General features: G+C 35.7%; 2 protein-coding genes across 10 annotated transcripts; both read left to right on the top strand.

Annotated features, from left to right (window-relative positions):
* Nucleotides 1–4,650: 4,650 nt before the first annotated feature.
* On the top strand, nt 4,651–8,271 carry LOC116303925 (uncharacterized). The gene is made up of 7 exons (XM_031713550.2): nt 4,651–4,824; nt 5,387–5,503; nt 5,872–6,036; nt 6,445–6,561; nt 6,914–7,102; nt 7,724–7,840; nt 8,063–8,271. Exons 1-7 carry the CDS (start codon nt 4,702–4,704, stop codon nt 8,174–8,176), a joined length of 942 nt encoding a protein of 313 aa, XP_031569410.2. The 5' UTR covers nt 4,651–4,701; the 3' UTR covers nt 8,177–8,271.
* Nucleotides 8,272–9,194: 923 nt separating this feature from the next.
* Nucleotides 9,195–17,188, top strand: LOC148906784 (uncharacterized). Of its 9 annotated transcripts, none has more exons than XM_089037577.1 (9): nt 9,200–9,371; nt 11,974–12,032; nt 12,675–12,748; nt 13,136–13,183; nt 13,852–13,893; nt 14,720–14,785; nt 15,547–15,573; nt 15,785–15,868; nt 16,406–17,188. In XM_089037577.1, the coding sequence occupies exons 2-9, from the start codon at nt 11,993–11,995 to the stop codon at nt 16,652–16,654; spliced, it is 630 nt and encodes a 209-aa protein (XP_088893703.1). In that variant the 5' UTR covers nt 9,200–9,371; nt 11,974–11,992; the 3' UTR covers nt 16,655–17,188. The 9 variants fall into 9 exon arrangements, with proteins under 9 accessions (XP_088893702.1, XP_088893703.1, XP_088893698.1 ...); XM_089037572.1 differs by having other exon boundaries at nt 12,639–12,748; XM_089037575.1 differs by lacking the exon at nt 9,200–9,371 and adding an exon at nt 11,155–11,308 and having other exon boundaries at nt 12,639–12,748.
* The last annotated feature ends 3,373 nt before the right edge of the window (nt 17,189–20,561 follow it).

The following is a 20,561-nucleotide window of genomic DNA, read 5'->3' as shown; positions in this document are numbered from 1 at the left end:
GACGACACTAGAAGGTCACAAATAATTTACTACGCATAACTTGTTCGCAACTTTCTTCTCAGGGTTACGTTTCAGGAGCACAGCTAGGGGAACCAACATCAAGAGTGCAAGTAGGATTCAGAGGATGGTATCCACGAGTTTGCGATGCGGCAGTTTGATTTCCCTTTTGCATATTATTAGGCTTTGGTCAAAGTCGAACTTCACATATATGAGCTGTATCAAAGCTAGTGTATTTAGGATCGACTGATATAATTAAGTTCGACCGGCCAAGTCTTCAGTCAAACTTTTTTAAGGTCGATCTTCAAACAAACCATGTTTATGTGCAGTAAAATGGTCAACATTCACACCATCGTAAATGGCGACCATAATGGAATAAAATACGTCCGTGTTCTCATACGAATGTGGGGCATGCACTTTAGGATGCAATTAGGCACGACTCATGGTCATTTGAAGTTCGACGTTTGACCTTAGTCTTATCTTTTATAATTTTAATTTTAAATGAGAGGATGTTGAGTGACATAGAAACACATCTAGCACACAGGGATTCCATGCAAATACAGGAAAGCATTTTAAAAGATTTTAAAACTTATTGTCGCTGCTCGCCAAATCGCAGCAAACGTAAATGAAGAAAAACACGATAAAAATCACCCAGCCAAAGTCTCGACCTCATTTGTAATTAACTTTAATATGTTTTTGTTACTTGGTAATCTCAAAAATGATAGCAGAACATCAAATTATACACCGAGACATTTGCGTCTACTGATCAGGGCCTACGGCAACGAGAAAAACTAAAAACAGGAAAATACTGACATATATATCAAAAACTGATACGAGCAGCAGGTAATATTTTATGAACAGTATGTCTTCCAGGTTCTAGTTCTGTCAACGTAAAATGTAGCGTCAAGTTTGGGAAAGTAGTGTTTGAAAGTTCGTAGAGTAGCAGTTACGGATTGAGCCGGATGTCCAATGAAAAACCATGCGGTTGAAAAAGAGTTCCTGAAAAGTGTAGTTTCATTGCAATGCAATGGCTGGGCTGTCAAAGTATCTTAGCAGAAGTCGATCACTAAGGGATCTAGAGCGTGCAGTGAAACTTGTTACAAAGTTTGAAATGCCTAGCTCATACTGACCGAAATAACATTGGTAGGGAAAATGATCCTTGATTTCAAGCCAGTACGAAAGAGGAAAGAGGAAATAAGTTGAGACTCTTTAAATGGACGCTGTAAGAAAAGTCACAATCTTACAGTATGAACTTGGTGGATCTTCTCTGGACACACTCTCCGAGCGAATAAGATCACCGACAACTTTGAAATAGGTGTATCCTGATATATCAATCTTCAGAACCAACTCAAGATCAATCAATCAGAATTGAGGATTTGTTATGGTATTTTGATTAGCATTTCCCATGATCCTGCGCGCCACTTACAGACCTAAAAAATGGAGGACAAATCTTTGTGTAATGGTCGCTATACAAAAGAAACGAAGAATTACGAGCCATTATAAAATTTGTATTTCTTCAAAAATGCTATGTAAAAGCAAAAATAAAATAGTTGACCCACAATTTCTTTCAGGGGACAAGATCAACTCGGCTGATCTGGGTTAGCTGGGTTAGTTTATGGAAAGCATGGGTGGCGTAGCGGTGAGAGCGCTCGCCTCTTACCAATGCGACCCGGGTTCGAGTCCCTACGAGCTAGGTGTTGTATGTGGGTTGAGTTGTTTGTTGGTTCTCTCCTGTGCTTCGAGGGTTTTTCTCCGGGTTCTCCGGTTTTCCTCCCTCCGCAAAAACCAACTTCTAAATTCCAATTCGATCTTGGGCTTTCACCTAGCATGGATCTGAGGGTTCCGTTCGTGATTGTCCCATTCTGTGATTACAGAGAAAACTGATAGATTTTTTGATAGCGAAATAATAGTTTTACGGAAACTAGGTTTTAGCCAGTCTGCGAAATTTGAAAAACAAAACTTGCAACCTTTATCAAATATGGGTCTGTGATGGGTCTAAGAGTCGTAAAACTTAGGTCTGTGACTAAGGAATATAAATAACCTCAATCTGTCCCAGTTCACCTGGCAGGTGTTTCCACACTCGATATAATGAAACAAGACAAAAACATGTGTATTTTTTGCAAATTTTTTACTTTAGTGCGTCATCGTGGATGCTCAACAAAGCTCATATTGCTTGAACAGACACCTTAGTTCTTTCAACTCCTCTCAACGACTACTTGGCAGTTGTCATTCTTCTCAGTGTTGTTTTCTTTTATTGTTTTCTATTGTTACATTTATTAGCCGGTATGCTTGCATCAAACAGTAGAAATAAAAGCGGTGATGGGTTTGTTACAATACATATTTGTCAATCGCTTGGCAAAGCCTCTATATTTGAACAGCTAACCCAACCCTAAACTCCATGACACCCTGAGGATGGTTAATCCTAGCTAGGTCTTAGAAACCAATAAGTAATATGGTAAAGACATTTTAGGCGCAGGGTGTTACACGTAACTCCGACTAAGCTAACCTCCTGTTCTATATTCGAATTCGATTTTTGAGCTAGCCATGATGCCCCGACTTAGAATCGCCCAGAGGCTCTTTCGTGGTTCGATCTGTGAGTTGGCAGTTTACGTGCCCTGACGTACATTAGCCCAGAGGTTCTTTCAGGGTTCGAACTGTAAGTTAGCTGTACCCTGACTTAGAACACCCCAGAGGTTGTTTCAGGGTTCGATATATAAGTTAGCCGTTCCGTGACCTAGAACAGCCCAGAGTTTTGATTCATCAGCTTTTTAATAATAAATCAAGCCAAGCTTTCAAGCATCTTGCTCTTCATCAGGGTAAACGGTTGTGACAGTTTTACAAGGAACACGCAACATAACAATGTGCGCGTGCTATAGTTAAATGTATCAGTTGCTAGGAGAATTAATTGCGCGCCCAGAGGTTGTTTCAGGGATCGAACTGTGATGAGTTAACCATGCCCTGACTTAGAACTGCGCTCTAGGTCCGATGACGTAGAACTTGCAAAAGGAAAATTTTGTCCTCAAAAATGTTAATGTTCAAACTGAAAAAAAGTAAAAACTCTATGGTGAAATTTCTTCAAATTTTGCATATGGCTTTGGTTTATGTTTTCGGAAACTTGAGGCCCGTTTACAAAGGCGAATTTTTTTCGGCGACTTGCAGCGTGATTTCCACCATTCTTGCGGCGAATCACGTGCGGTCATAAATCGCTCGTGTAAACTACCGGCGATTTTGAAGCGATTTGATAAATTCACGTCGCCAATGCATCCCCACTATTTTGAACATGTTCGAATTAAGTGCGCTTTTTCGGTGATTTTCTCTGTTTCAAGAGATGAAAATACCCTCAGGGCACCCTACACGGTAGAATTGTTAGATGTCAACAAAGGCGGAAAAATTAGTAAAGACGGGAAAAAGGGCATCAAAGAGTGTAACAGTTGGAAGCAGTCAGTTCAAGAGTAATTATTAAGTAACATATTGGCCAAGTAGGATGAGTGCCTTATATGACTAGTTCTCCATATTGCAAGAGACAAGACAAGAAACAAGTAGCAAGAGAAAAAATCAGTAAAACACTTGAACAAGAATTTGAAAATTTCAAGATCGTCGCTTTCCATGACAAAACAAATTGAGAAAGATTAAAACTGAATACTGCTTGTTGCAGTCAGCCATACATGTTTACATGCCTCAGAAATAGCATTTTTACAAAATCGCAGCAGATCGCGCAAAAATCGCAACTCAAATCGCCTCAAAATCGGTTGTTTACACTCGCGATTTATGATCACACGTGAATCTGTGTAAACGGGCCTTTAAGGAAAAATTCAAAAATTTATGTAAGAGAGGGAACTATTCCAAACAAATTGTATTGATTTTCACGAATTCCCTCTTACATAATTTTTTTCTGTTTTCGTCGAAAAGGAGATTACGATACAAAGTTTAAATATTCCGGTTTTTAAAAAAAATCACGTTTTGGTTCTTGAGTTATGACTTTACTTTTAAGACATAACGAGGTTTCTAATGTTTTAGCAACTTCTCAAGTCATTTTTTCATGTTCATTGTGATCTTTGGTTTATGGTCTTTGGCCTTCAGGGCGGATGACTTGCTGTCATATTAATGCCATTTCTTTTTAAAGTTAATAACTGTGAGTGTATGTGATAAGGCACAAAACCCTTTCCAGCCTCTTTTAAACTGATAAAACTCAAAATTTTTGATAAATATAAAAATGAGTGATGAAGTCTCTGATTAGTTTTTCACCGTTGCTATTATATCTAAAATGTAAATCAGAATAAAATAGCCATCGTGCTTCTGTACAAATACTATTCCACACTATTCTTTTATTCCAGTCTTCAGCAGTCTTTGCCTATTGTAGCCTATTATTCTACCAGCTGAATGTTATTTCTGAACTCTGTCAAAATCTTGTCTCACCATTAACTTTTTTCTTAAGAGTGGTTCAGGATACTAAATAGTTCATGACATGATAACATAATACCTTCAGCGTTGTCGCTTCTGCTTTCATTTAACAATAAATAATGTACATAAGAAACCGTACAATACGCTGACACAATCCAAGACTAACACAGATTTTTCAATATTTGCTGAAAAACACGTTTGCAAAAGGATTCCATTGTCTGAAATACTATAAAAAGAGTTCAGAATTTTAGAGCTGATACATCTTTAAAGTTGTAGCTTGAAGGTACAAGTCTTGAATCAAACATGAAGCAATCTATTGCGGTTATTTTGCTGTTCGCCTTCGTGGCTCAGATCTATGCCACTAATGAACTGGATGCTTATCTGACGGAAGATATGGAAGATGATTCGGACAGACATCCATATGTGGTAGGGGATTCATGTAAATATAGATGCATAAACGAATTAATTTAATTTTAGCCAATTAAAAATTTTTTTTTTGAACTTGAAAACCGCAATGTTCGCTTTTCAGTAACTTGACAAAACAAGTATACAAGTATAAAATCATTTTTACATTTTTTTGTTTCAAATCATTTTTCAATCGAAAACACCGACATTTTTTTCTAGCTCGTTTGTAAGGCTTTTTTTTTTCATTTAAAAGTAGACAGCATTAATTTTTCCAAATAACCTTTGAATACGTTCCAGTCAATTTTCCGATGTTATATCTATATTCGAGGTAGTTTGTCTCTGGCTTTTTCTTTAGTTTTTGACGTTTCAGCTGTGGTTACCAGCCTTTATTAGATCTTAACGAATTAAACTATATCCAATTAAATTAAGTAATACTAGCATGACAAAGGTAGACGCTAAAGCACTGTTGTCAGACGTAGGAAAACACTGTCTTTCCCTATTAGCTCTAACATTATAAAATATAATCATAATTGCAATTAAGGTAAACTACAGGTCAGGGTATCCTTTTACTAATTTCTTTTAGCAATGCAAGATTGATTTGTACGACTGCATGAGGAAGGGAGCTCAGTCCAAAACAGAATGCCTCAAGGCCTACTACAACTGCATGAAGCAACTTGTCCCTACCGTACCCCCCTTCGTGGTAAGTACATGTTACAAAGTTTAGTTTCATTCTCTCTGTAATATCAATTCTCAATACCAATACACCAAATGGTGGCTCATTTTAGGTAAATTAGCGCTGATCGAGCAAAAAGTAAAAAAAAAAAAAAAAATGTGAAAGAAATTTGAAAAAATAACATGAAAAACCCTGAGTGATTAAATCCCTGTAAATTTCAAGAAACTTTTGTCTCCAAAATGTTGCCCAACCGAATGTTGCCAACTCGTCCTCTCCAAACTCCAATACAACGCAGGTGGAGTGCTACGCCACAGTTTGAAGCATGCCTCAAACTTAAGACACTAAATAGCAAAACTCCATCCATTCGTTACATTTTCTCCAATCGTTGTTCAAAGGTCCAGTGTAAAGACGAGCTCAAGAATTGCGTGGCTACAGCAACTGGGTTTGTGAACAAAGGCAAATGCTTTGTTGAATTCGCCAAGTGTTTGAAAAATGGAGGACCATCCTCGCCATCTACGTTCCTGATGAACGACGTTGTGCCAGACAGACATCCATACGTGGTGAGTGTCTTTTCCTATCCATGAGATAAGTCAAATATCCTCGTACAAAATAAGTAAGCTTTATTATTAGTCACTTTATGAGGTGAATGAGACTTCACATCAAGGTATCACACTGAGAATTTGACCATCCTCCTTTTTTTAAATTCCCAAAAAATCTCGTTATAATTTGGCTGCTTGCGAGGGGAAAAATAATAGTTTACGACACAGCACAAGATGATCAACTAGGCATCAGGAGGTTTCCGTTTTTTCTTTTTCTTCCAACAATAGTTGATTGCGGGCTGCGCTGCCTACGCGGTGCATTAGAATAAATCAATCAATATAGAAGTGGATTCAACTTTTTTTATGATGTACTGATAGATTATAAGCGATCTTTATATCTTGTTATTAAATATATCTCGTCATTAATAGCAATGCAAGATTGATCTGTACGACTGCATTAGACTGAAGAAGAAAAGCAGAATGGAATGTCTTAAGGACTACAAGAGCTGCATGTCGGTACTCATCCCCACCGTCCCTCCCTTCGTGGTGAGTTACTTTTTCTATATCTGCATGTCGGTACTCATCCCCACCGTCCCTCCCTTCGTGGTGAGTTACTTTTTCTATATCTGCATGTCGGTACTCATCCCCACCGTCCCTCCTTTCGTGGTGAGTTAATTTTTCTATATCTGCATGTCGGTACTCATCCCCACCGTCCCTCCCTTCGTGGTGTGTTTTTCTATATCTGCATGTGAGTCTTTCTCCAGTAATGGTCAATGGTCTGTTGAGTAGTACATCATGACTTATTTCCATTTATAACTATCTTCCAGACCTTTTCATTCCATGAAAATTGAGAACATGTACATTTATACAAAACTGAATATTTCTATTCCTCCAAAAGATCGCTTGCAAAGATGAACTCAAGAGCTGTGTATCAGGAGCCAGCAGCATTCTTGATAAGGCTGTTTGCTTCAGGGATTTTGGAAAATGTTTGATCAACAAGGGACCCAGTCCCACAGCATTCGATGCAGGCGAGTTCGTTCTGAACGCCATGGAAGATGGTTCAGCCCCCACCCGCCATCCATATTTCGTAAGAATATATTTATTGTATATCCAAGAACATCATTAAGACCATGCTTCATTCTCATTAGTATTATTTCTTTTCTTCGATCATTTTTATATTGATGCTTTTTTTCATGCGTTACTGATGAACAACATCACTATTCAAGTGACAAATAACACGTGATCTCAACATGGAAAACCGTGGATTCAATTCATGACCGACTTGAACATAAAATCTCATTAAAATTTCATCAAGCATCTTTTCCCCTCACGATCAGTTTCCGCTCTTCAGGCGGGAATCGAACCCGTGCCCTTCTGTTTGCTAGAGACGCTCAAACCAGCTGCAAAATATGCTCCATGGAACATAATACACATCTTTGATAACTATATCTAAGCACAAGAAAATACATTAATACTCACATTAATACTCATATGCATGTCATTTCTTGAATTCAAGATCATTCACAATCAATTCCCACTTAGGTTATGGAACAGCGTTGTTTCTAAGTGATCAGGCTTAAATGCCATCTACACCTCAGTTTCAGTAGCTCAGTTGGTCACGCAACAGAAAAATCTTATTCCCTCAACTAACAATTGCCCAAAAATACTTTTGACTTTGTTGGTTCTAACCGTTCTCTTTTTCTTCCAGCAATGCAAGATCGATCTTTATAAATGCATGAAGGAAGGACAGAAAGGAAAACTTCAATGTTTGAAGGACTACAAGAGCTGCATGGCCCAACTCATCCCCACAGTACCCCCCTTCTTGGTAAGTTTACTCCCTGGACTTTGATCAGCCCAGAGGTTGTTTCATGGGTCGATATGTGAGTTAGCTGTGCTTTGTCCAAAATCAGTCGACAGGTTGTTTTGCAGGGTATCTATAAATTTGAAGGTTCGAGAATGAGCTGGACAACGCTCATAAGCTAGTGCATCGCAACCTAAAAAGGAACGAAAACATTTACTTATCTATGACTTATTTATTTATTTACAGGTCAAGTGCCGAGATGATCTGAAGACGTGTTTAAGCAGCTCAGATGGATGGAAAGCCAAGGCACAGTGTTTCGTTGATTTTGGAAAATGCATCAAGAATAAAGGAAGCGCATAAATATACGTGAACGTCTCTTGAAACAGGAATATCAGACCAAAAACATGTGTTACAAGTAGAATTATAGAACAATAAAACATTGAAAAAGTTTAAAATGCTTTCATTGTCATTTCTCAGTAGTGGATCGAAATAGCAATCCCGTACCCGTCCCGACTATTTATACTTAAAAGTGAGACAAAGTTTACTACAAAAAGCGACGGGTATTGCGAGTGCCACTGAATAACAGGGTCTCGGAGTTTGATTCAGGAGGCGTTATTTTGGGGAAAGTTCGTGCCATATGCACATACACGAACTAACTGTTAGTATATAAAAGTCAGGGAGATTGAAAAAAAATTAATCGCGTAGAGCTATTTTGACTTTACTTCGGCCCAGGATTAAAACAACTCTAAAGCTGGGACAGGTCGATTCACTTTTACTTGAATACTATTCACGCGGGTTAAAATACTAAAGGGTGTGACTAAGGGGTACGAGCACTAGAGGAGGAGATTATAGTCTTACCATCTATACGCTTAGTTAAAGTTTTGATTTATGCTGAAATGGTATACTAACATTCATATATAAATGAATTGCGTAAATGGAAGATAAAGACTGTTGTTAAAAATGAAGAAAACACCTCTTAGCTTTACTTCATTTTACATCTTCAAGAATTCAATTAATCACGGAACGGAAATGGATTACACCGTCATACTTGGCTGCCGGCACAAGACTGTACAACTATCAAAGTTATTAGAAAAAAAGGAATGAAGACACTGAATTGAATATCGAATATCAATTTCTCACTTTCCATATTGGTTCACGCATCAGTCCATTCATCGGTTCACAAAGCAATCATTCGAGGCTGTAGGGTAATCTTAAAAAATCTTTTTGTCTTATACCTTGCAGCCTCGATTGAATGCTTGTGTGTGTTTGACCGCTGACCCAAATCAATAAATTGAACAGGCAAGTGTCCCGGTATGTAGCGTGGTGGTTGTGTCCTCGATGGCAGAGATGTCTTCTGATCTATTGGCCAATAAGATGCGTGATCGTAATAAGATGCATGGTGATCGTGTCTTCGTATCGTCATCTCCCCTGGGGACCCGGGCTGGCAAGACTACGGACACGTTAACCACGCTACACTTACCAGAGAAAGTAGGCGGCTAGTCACAACTCTTGAAAATAATGTAAACCTCGAAGCACTCTCAAGAATAATTACCAGGTAATGTATTGTGTCTTTATCTGTGATTATTATAGACATAATCTTGAGCGTAACCTAAGTTAATGTTCCTTTTCGTTACGCCTTTCACTCTGATCAAGATGGAGGTGTGAAATCCTCGCTAGGTTAAGCTAGCCTGTTCGATATATTCGCTTTAGATTATGGAAAAAAACAACTAAAACTCCAAGTGGTTTACTTAGTTGAAGCATTATCTGAAATTCAGATTGTATTTAGATTTTATATTTAATATGGTAGGCCTCCTAAACAAGGGGAAGGATCGTCCCGGGTTGCGATTGTCTTGCTATTGTGTTTATGCTTTATAATCTCCATCTTTTGTCTACAGCATCATTTTTTTTTACAATTGAAGCTTATCAGAAACGATTTTCTAGTTCTTATATTTACAATCGAAAGTGGGTCTAATTCATATTAGAATCGAAGTGCTGAGTACTCAACGTGGACCAATACAATAGTTTGATAGCTTTCATTCAACATTTTATACCCTGGTCCCAGAGGCTCGACGATTTTTCTCCCGGCCACGTATATTTTGAGCCGCGAAGCGGTGAGCGAGCTGCGAAGCAGCGAGACCTCGTCGGAGCCTCTGGTAGGAACTGCATACAACCTCATTTCCATGCTAAATCAAAGTGTCAATCAATCATTTAGAACTAACCAATCACACAAGAGATCCCCGTGGCACTTTTGGTATTTAGGGAGGGGAGGTTGTAGTTGACCAAAATAACTTTGCGGAGTCCACCTAAGTGCTTTTGTCATGTACACGTGTCCAAATATGTCAAAGTGACAGTCTGGTGTTTACATTCAGCAACACGAATCGCAACCAATTGTGAACGAAATTAAAACAAAAATACTCCATTGAAAAGCGCAATCTCACATCCTTCAAAGTCCTGTCGACTTTGCAAATGTAGTATTACGTCTGGAAGACCAAGAATTCACCTCTTTGGCCCAAAGTCTCGCAACGAAAATCTTGTGAAACGACTAGCTGTTGTTCTCGATGCCGAGGTTCACGTTCACGACGGACCTTCTGAATTTTTTGGCTTTTTTTTTTTTTTTTTTTGGCGTTACAAATTACGAAGTTACAAGTTACAAAGTTACGAAGTTACAGAGTTACAAAGTTACAAAGTTAAGGACCAAATGCTCTGTCAAATTTCTGTCAACATGTCGTGATAATGATGTGATCGACGCCTGTTGTGTTACTGATTAGTTGCCTAGGCCAGCCTTGTAGATATCTATTGTATTTTTTATTGTATTTTATCGGTAGTCAAAGGGAGAAACTCGTATAAATGACTACACACACTCACCAACTCTATAACGGATATTGATTTTAAAATCGGCTTTCAATGGTTATTGTGTGAAATTATCAAGCTAACCTCTGTACCCTGTACAACCTTGAAATCTCTTGACATTACAAACAAACTGACATAAGATAATGAGCAATGTATACTTGTACCTCCCTACCCTTCATTACAAATAATTTAGCCAATCACAAACTGGACTTCAAATCAGCCAATCAGTGAACCAGAACAATTTTGAGCAATCTGTAATTCTATTGGTGCGGCCTGATCAATCAACTATGCAGTTCCTACCAGAGGCTCCGACGAGGTCTCGCTGCTTCGCAGCTCGCTCACCGCTTCGCGGCTCAAAATATACGTGGCCGGGAGAAAAATCGTCGAGCCTCTGGGACCAGGGTAAACATTTTATGAATTTTGTGTCAATACTATATGATAAGAACTCCCATGACTGATGTAGACATTATAAAGTTAAATCTGCTATTCATACTATTTTTACGTTATCATTCCGGCATATATTGTCTTTGGAGGGAATTTATGGATGAAGTCCTGGTATAACACTGAGCCCATGAGCCAGAATCACATGCAAATGAACTACCTGTGTAAAACCAAACCTTTCTGGTTAGGAGGGTAACACAGGTAAAGCACGAATTGGAGTTTAGAAGTTGATTTTTATGGAGGGACAAAAACTGGAGGACCCAGAGATAAGCCCTCAAAGCACAGGAGAGTTCTTACAAATATCTTTGCTCTCTACAAAACCAAGCAAGGCAAGGCTCAAACTCAGGTTGCGTTGGTGAAAGGCAAGGCTCAAACTCAGGTTGCATTGGTGAAAGGCAAGGAATTAAATACTGGCTGCTATAACACCCCTACTTCCCGCATATTTGACCTCACTAGCAGCTATATGTGGAATGAGAATAAATCAAGGCACAGCTTAAGTATGAGCTTACCAACATGCTTATACCACTTTTGCCATGTATAAATTTATTAACCTATTACCATGGAAGGGCAGTTCAGCATTCCTTCATGTGTTTGTATCATGGCTGGAAGATTTCATTTATTATTTGAAATTTAAATTTGAGTTTGTTTTGAAACTACTAAAATGAAGGTCATAATCTTTAAATCTTAGCATTGGCTAGGAATTGGTCATTCAAATATTTGTGAATGGGGTTTTTGAAATAATAGCTGAAAACACTTCTTTGCACATCGATGTTTAAAATTCGCTGTCTGCATAGATATGAAAACCACAGCAATAGGCAACTAGAAATGAAGTAAGTTTACAATTATAACTTTTTCTCCATATCTAGAGGCTGAGAGCAGGATAACATGGCAGGACAACAAATTAATGAAACTACAAACAGTAGTGGTAAGTAGGAACTTTTTTCATTTAAGGGATTTCACATTTTTTTAAGGCTGCTGCCAAAGAAAATTTACTTGTTCACCTAGCTTCAAAAAATGAATAAACATTTTTGAGAGCTTAAGTGTGCTAAGGTCTGGCTTAGTCCCATATTTCCTGAAGCACATGTATTTCTGTTTGTCACAAAACGTATCAGATTTTACTGAAAATTTGCTCATTGGGTAGTTCCAGAAAATATCCATACCTATACCATGGGCGACACCGATTTTCTTACCCCCTAGCTTTTGGAAATTCCAAAACGGCTAAAGGCCCCTGGCCAAGGAACTCCTTATTTGTTTATCCCCCCCCCTGTTCCCATTGGAATTCCATGTCACTATATATACCCTTAGAATTATTAAATAGCTTACTATGAAAGAGATTGTTGCCAATTCTTTGCAAGAAGAACTGAGATGAATCAGGGAATGGAAGTCGAAAAGCGAAGTGCATATATTACAAAACTTTGTTTAGAGGTCTTAAAACTTCAAAATCATAAAAACAACAACAAATACTCTTGTTCTTTTCATAACTTATCATCAATATTTAAAGTGCACCTAAACCCTGATATGATACTTTCAGTATTGATTGTACATGGTCATGGTGTTGTCACCTTAGACAGAAAGCGGGCAAAAGCTTTCATTGGGAACAAGTTATCCCATGCCAGAAAGCCAAGTGCTTACAAAGGCAAAGTAAGAAAATGTTTTGTATATTAAATACTTTAGAGTGGTCGGGGTATCATTACTATGTATACTTTGATTGGTCCAGAGTTTTATGTTGTCAGAGTACAGATGTACACATTATAATATGACAATCATGGTTATTTCAAACAATGAGCTTCCTTTCAGTTGCCATGCTGCACAGAAAAAAGTAACTAATAATTTTTTTGATTTTATTTTTATATAAAATAATTGCTTTATTTAACTTTTCTGCGCATTAAAGAAAAACGATAAAAAGTCATATACTCAAATCAAATTGTCTTTTTTCGCACCACATTTTTAAGCCATCTGTGCATCTGGACGAGTGCAGACTTAATACAAGATGTACATGCAATCTGCTTATCTTATTTTTTTTTATAGAACAATTACCACAGCAAAACTAGGGGTACGTCTAGTGGAAAAACCAAGGTGTGCAACATTGTAGTCTGTCATAGATATAACCTTTTAAAATGATATATAGATCAATATATGTTTTCTAAAAAATGACCCATCTGTTGATTTTTGAATTATGTACAGTTATTGCAAAACAGCCTGTGAATGTACATTATAACCTTAAACATTCAGTGACTATTAGGTATATTTTTCCATTGTCTATATAAAGAAAATTTCTTTTCAATTTATTTATTCAAAGCCACATTACATACGTGTATTACAAGCCCTTGTTATCGAGCATTTTCATAAATGATATCAATAAACAAATTAATATTTATTTGTTTATTTACATAACTTTATCCATGACAATTATCTAATTTCCAAAGCTATATTGGAAGGGGTAAGCACAACAGAGATTGGCTCCAAATTAAATGCACCCTAACGAAAAATTAAATTACATATAGCAAAAAAATACGAATAATGATAAACTCTAGTGAAAAAATCAGGTGAAGATTTACCAATTATACTTAGATGTAATTTAAAGGCTAAGATTATGGCAAAAATTAGTCTGATCTATTTTTCATTAATTACATCTTAAGTAATTCTAAAGTAAGGGGCAGTTAAGATGAGGATATCAGTAGTACTAGATCTAGGATTTTGTAATCATAATATTCAACTATAAACATTACATTTTGTCTTTAAAGGTGGTGTCAGCTCAGGATACCCTGAAGAAAAGAAATCTTAAGGTAAGTTTATATGTTCAGTATCCTTGAAAATATTGTCTTCCCTATGTAATCAACCAACATATGCACAGCCCCCTGCCTTTGTTTTGTGTTAACCTACATAATTTATTATTATCATTATTATTATTATCGTTATTTTAATAATATGTTTTTAAATATTATTATAATATTCATAATAATAAGTATAAAAATAAAAATAATTATTTTTATTTTTATTATTTTTATTATTATTATAATTGTATCATCACTTTATAATCCCATAGCAACTATTGTATTATTTTCAATTTTCAAATTTCTTTCCTGTCCAAATTAAAGATTAATCTGGATGGCTTCCATTCGCATTTTTTGTATCTGCCAATCAAATCTCAGGGGAAACAATAGAAATTGACTTTGAGCCAATCAACGTGACATCTGCTTACGACCGGCCGGCCTTTGTTTACTTTTTTTCAATTTTTTTTCCAAATGGTGGAAGTTGTTAAATTGGGATCTTCTTTTTGAAGACCTTTTTAGCGTTAAAAAACGATGATGTAATTAATCTGCAATAGTATTACATGTCTGTCCAATTTGGAAATAATTGAATTAAAAAAATCCTTGAACTGCCAAAATATTGGACTCGGCCTATCGGCCTCTTCCAATCTTGTCAGTCCTCTGAATTTTTTTCATCCAATTATTTTCAAACAGGACAGCATGTATGTAATCCTATTACCTATACTTATTAGTATTATTATTATTGATAATATAATTAATAATTATTATTTTATGATAATAATAATAATATTAATAATAACAACATACATTTATGCTCCCAATATATCTCATATACATGTAGGGCTTAAAGCAAACAACTGATCATGAAGAAGAGGGACCAAGCAACAAAAAAGCTGCTCTTGAAATTGTAAGTACCTGTATCTTTTATAAAATTTAACAACTTTCTTTGTTGTATTACTGCTATGGGTGTCCAACTTAAGCCACCTCTACAGAGTTTTTTTACGAAATTAATACAAGCACTAAATTTTTCCTCAAAAATTCAGATAAAATGCAATCTTAAATATTATTATTTAGAACTCTTAGAAAAGCTATCATAGAATTCGAAGGCTCTATAACTAGATTTACATATTGTAGTAATGTAATTAGGCACCATCCACTGTTTTCTCTAAAAAAAAAACATCAAGCAGGCTTTGAACAAAAACATCTCAAATGCCCTTAGTAAATACCAAAAGATTTAAATTCAAAATAGTTTCGTAAATAGACTACTTTTTAAATATAATTTAGCAGTACATGCAGTCTTAGATTTAGTACCTATTTTAGTTTTTTGTTAACTTAACTTTTATCGTATATATTTGCTGTAATTATTACTATAGGTTTTTAGATCTTCATAGATTTTATAGATTTTATATGATTTTCTTACTATTGTTGTAACCTTCAATATTTTGTTTATTGATTGAGTAAAGACCCATTGTTATTATCATCATCGTCATTATTATTATTTGAGTATTCATTACTATGCTACTATATATTGAAAATCATAAATTATATTATTTGAAAAAATAAAAAGGTGGCCATATGATTGGATGCACACGTCTGTCCTTATAGCTTCAAGATTGCTTTTTACTATATATGAATATGATTATGAACAGACCATTTTATTTCTTGTAGGAAACATGTCAAGTAGAGAATAATGAGGTATCAAATTCAAATTCAAATTACAAAGAAATTGGAATATTTTAATCTGTGAATCTTTATATAAGGCGATAAACAATGATTAATTTTGTATAAAATGTTAATTAATCAGTTGCAATATTCTTTTAATTTAATTTTTTTTTTTTTTTTTTTTTTTTACATCAACGATTTTTAATTATGTTGTGAATGTTTGATATTTTCATTTTTATTACAGCAACATGATGGGCAAAGTGACTACTTCGAAAGAAGAGAGCAAAGGATAAAGGAAAACAAGTTGGAAATGTGGAAAATTGGCCTGGTAAGATAATATTTATTTAGTCAGCATATAGTTGAGTGGTCAGAGCATTGGTTTCACAGCCCTGCGGTCCAAGGTTCGATTCCCACTCTGGCCACTAGATGACATTGTATTTGTTAATTGGGTCCCTGTTTGGACAAAATACAATTTCTCTGCCATGCTTTTTAAATAGTGAGCCAACTGGTTTGTCTCCTAGCCAGTTGGGATTTTTAACAATATTATGTTTATATTACGGTTTCTAATTTGTCTCCCCAAATTAGCTCTTCAAGAGCTAAATACATTGAGATGTAAATAAAGTGGATTTATTTATTTAAATTTTTTTTATTACTTCAACAACATTTGATTTGATCTTCTAGCTTTCTGGTGAAGCCCAAGGGTAACAACAATTAGACATGTGTATATAATATATATCTCTACATACGCATTACTTACAAAAAATGTTATCAACAATATTGTATATGCACCCATGCATTGCATGTAACATATTATTGTTGTTCTGATGTATTGGAGATACTTACTGTTTCCTTTTGTTTATTTCAGCTTACCAAATCAGAGGCAACAATTGTTGCTCTGTTCTTCTTGGGAATACCAAAATTGCAAGATGTGCAAATGAAGGTTTTGAAGCAAGCTTGCTTAAACAACAATGTCCCCTTCACAAAACTCTTCAAGAAGAACCATTTGTGTGAACTTCTTGGGGAGTTTTTATACGAAGAAGAAATAATAAGAAGAAAAAATGACGATGAAGGTTTTACTTATAGTAACCTTAAATCCATGATCACAGATATCTAAGTCTGAGTTCACAATTTTATTTTATTGCTGCTTTTTTACCAGTTTTTCCATGTGCATCCCTTGGTAGATTGTAGAATAACAGCAATTTTTGGGTCAATTGAATTCTCTGAAACATATTTTTTTATGATTGTTGTGCGATGACAATTTTCTGAAAAAAGGTTGACATAAATAGCACATGAAATTCATATCTGTGCAAATGAAAAAATCCACATACTAAATGCTTTCTTCTGAGGTCTGAGTCTTCTGCGAATATTAATGGAAAAGATATTTGAACATCAGCTATATGTACATGTCACTTGTACAGCTATGATCTAGACCATTTTGAACATCACCAATAATAATACTGTCGAATGGAAACATCATAAAATTATTTAAGATACTTTTTCAAATTTCTCATGTTAAAATGTTTTTTATCTCTGGACAACAATATTGTATTTATATATGTGTATGCAGTCAATGTATTTAGCAATATATTCTTGTATGCATTAATAAATGTTAATTTAATTGCAATAAAGTACATTTTTTTACTAGCAACCAAGCACTGTTCTGTTACTTGTAACTTTAGATTTCAAAGAACATCACATAAATTCACGAATAATATCACAAAAATTATATTTACAAAAAATGTCACAGTTAGAGTGCTCGCACTAAACCCGTGAAACAAATACTTAACAATTTTTAGTACTAAATAGTGATAATCAAACAATAGGAAACAAAGGATTCTGTATGAACTGCCTGTATGAACTGCGTGCACTCTATTTACAAACAATTTATAAACAATATGAAAGAAATTTACAAACAATTTACAAACAATATGACTTAGATTTACAAACAATTTACAAACAATATGAAAGAAATTTACAAACAATATCACAGTAATTTACAAACAATTTACAAACAATATGACAGAAATTTACAAATAATGTGACAGAAATTTACAAACAATGTCACAGTAATTTACAAACAATTTACAAACAATATGAAAGAAATTTACAAACAATATGAAAGAAATTTACAAACAATGTGAAAGAAATTTACAAAACAATTTACAAACAATATGAAAGAAATTTACAAACAATTTACAAACAATATGACAGAAATTTACAAACAATTTACAAACAATATGAAAGAAATTTACAAACAATATGACAGAAATTTACAAACAATTTACAAACTATGAAAGAAATTTACAAACAATATCACAGTAATTTACAAACAATTTACAAACAATATGAAAGAAATTACAAACAATATCACAGTAATTTACAAACAATTTACAGTTAAAAAATAGTATGTAAAAGTACATTTAGTATGTAAATGATGATTTACAGTGTATTTACAGATTATTTCCATAGTATTTCCATAGTATGGAAATTAATTGATTTTTCCAGTGTACGCGCCTGATGATGACTAGCATTAGAATGAATGGCAGCTTCAAATCTTTCTATTGGTTTTCATAGATGACATGTGATTGTGAAAGCGAACTTTATGTAATTTTACTTAAAAATAGATGACATTATTGGAAGTACAAGAACTAAATTTGTTGCTTGATATTGGATGAACCTAGCTGGATGATTCAATCATTCAGTGGCAAAATTATTACAAACATCGCACTCTCTGGAACAGCATGATAAAAACCCGCAATAGAGTCCTGGGATTTGGGTAGACAGTGATTAAAATATATAAAAACACTGCAAACGACTCTAAAACTGCAGTGGAAGAAGGGGAAAATAAAATCGAAGTTGTTTTAAATTCAGCATCTTGTGATAAAGGAAAAGACAAATGCTAGTTAAGGCGACGAATTACGGGAAACAACATAATAATCCAACTGGTCGTGCAACATTGTTGCGTTGCAAGTGGTAGAGCGTTTGCTCTATTTCCTCTCACCTCGCAATTTAATTGGAACGCACAACATATCTTTGTTGCAAAAACGTGTTGCAAAAGGTATAAGTACTACGACTTGCAACGCAACAAGGTTGGTTTTTAGAATGAATGAACAGATTGAACTTATACCCTTATATCCTCTGTTTCTCTATTCGTTTTTTTTAATTTCTTACACTCCCATTTAAAAACATTTGCTACACTAGCGACAATTCGGGGAGAGGGGAGAGATCCAACACTGCAGAAATCTACTATTTGCCTAGGCGCAAAGAGACACAGGTGTTTTTTCTTTTTTAAATCATTTCACCTCACCTCAGAAACACCTCCAGCTCCAACACGACTTCCCCTGACCTCAAATCATCACTCATCTCATCCTATTTCATTATTCATCTCATCTCATCTCGTCTGATCTGATCTGTCGATCTCATCCTATTTCATCTCAGTTATCATTGTTTCTCATCGTCTCATCTCTCTCATCCTTTTATCTCCACAACGATTTTCATTCATTTTCATCTCATCTCATGCTCTCATCTCATCTCTCATCTCACCTTCCCATCTATGACCTCACACCTTATCTCTGGCATCCCCATCCCTTTCCTCATCTCATCTCTCCGCCACCTCATCTCAATCTCATCTCATCTCACCATATTATCTCATCTCAAAAACGATCTCCTCATCTATCATCTCATCACATTACATCATCTCACCTTCTCCTTACTTACTTCATCCATCACCTCACCCCTCATCACTGCTATTTAATACTTTATGTCGAAACATTCTATAAAATTTCATTTAGGGACTAAAGTTTTACATCCTACCGTCCAAGCCTTGCATATCGCACTATTTTGCCCTACACGCAAAGAGACACAGGCGGTTTCTGTTTTTAAAATCATTCACTCACTCATATCGATCTCATCCTGACCTCATCACTCATCTCACTTCCTATCATCATCATCTCATCTTCTCAGTCTCATCCGTTTGCATGCATATAATTCTTTATCTCATACCTCATCTTGCATCTCATCTTATCTTCAAACTATCACTTACTTGTCTCATCTCAGATCATGGCTCAGGCGCTCAAATCCATCTCACTCTAACCTCACCATCTCACTTTTTACCATGACCCTGACCTCACCTCACCTCCTTATCTCATTTCACACCTTATCTCTGGCAACCTTTCCTCATCTCATTCTCCACCTCACTCATTAGAATTGCTCCCGCCAACACCTTGTCTCATATCTCATCTCACCTAATCTTATCTCATCTCAAAATGATCTCCTCATCTCATTCTTTCATCACATACCATCTCATCTCAACCTTACTTCCATGCTACTCACCTCACCACCTATATCCTTATCTTCATTCTGCCAGAAATCCTACCTTCTTTATGTCGAAACATTCTAGAACTTTTATTTAGACTAAAGTTAACTTACCGTCCAAGCCTTGCAATCGTCACTATTTGCCTATACACGCAAAGAGACACAGCGCTTTGTTTTCTTGTTTTAATCAATTTCACTCATCTAGACCCCACACCTTCGCGCAAACACGATAGTCCCCTGGACCTCAAATAATCATCCTCCTATTTTTTCCCATTCATCTCACCTAAATATGATCATCTCACAAATGATTCTCGTAATCGATCCTCACCTATCCATCTCATCTGCTTCAGCTCATCTATTTTATCTCCTTATTTCATCTCCACTTCACTAGTCTTACCTCATCTAACCTGTCATTGAGTACTCAACTCTCTGCACACCTGCATTAATTGCCACCGCTAGTCTCGCTCTGCAACCTTTCCTCATCTCATCTCACCTCATCTCCGCCAACCTTGGTCTCATCTCAATCTCACCTAACCTTAATCTCATCTCAATGATCTCCTCATCTCATCTCCATCACATTACAATTCTTGTCGCTCATCTCATCTTCATCGCATCCTATTTCATTTCATTGCAAATCTCACCTCAATCTAAATCCTATCTCAAATCGTCAGGTCTCAAATGATTCTCCTCATCTCATCTCATCATTC

Source organism: Actinia tenebrosa, unplaced genomic scaffold (assembly GCF_029948245.1).
Source record: "Actinia tenebrosa isolate PJP-AT-01 unplaced genomic scaffold, QUT_ActTen_1.0 PGA_scaffold5__44_contigs__length_20552954, whole genome shotgun sequence".
NCBI classification, from domain to species: Eukaryota; Metazoa; Cnidaria; class Anthozoa; order Actiniaria; family Actiniidae; genus Actinia; species Actinia tenebrosa.
The sequence above is the reverse complement of the archived record's forward strand: the minus strand, read 5'-3'. Positions and strand labels throughout refer to the sequence as shown.

Bases quoted from the DNA above. Each gene is read 5' to 3' on its own strand.
- LOC148906784 (XM_089037572.1), top strand. From the start codon at position 11,993: ATGGCAGGACAACAAATTAATGAAACTACAAACAGTAGTG. The intron at 14,786-15,546 runs GTAAGTACCTGT...TATTTCTTGTAG, and splicing joins AAAAAGCTGCTCTTGAAATT to GAAACATGTCAAGTAGAGAA. The intron at 15,869-16,405 runs GTAAGATAATAT...TGTTTATTTCAG, and splicing joins AAATGTGGAAAATTGGCCTG to CTTACCAAATCAGAGGCAAC.
- LOC116303925 (XM_031713550.2), top strand. From the start codon at position 4,702: ATGAAGCAATCTATTGCGGTTATTTTGCTGTTCGCCTTCGTGGCTCAG. The intron at 5,504-5,871 runs GTAAGTACATGT...CGTTGTTCAAAG, and splicing joins CTACCGTACCCCCCTTCGTG to GTCCAGTGTAAAGACGAGCT. The intron at 7,103-7,723 runs GTAAGAATATAT...TTTTTCTTCCAG, and splicing joins CCACCCGCCATCCATATTTC to CAATGCAAGATCGATCTTTA.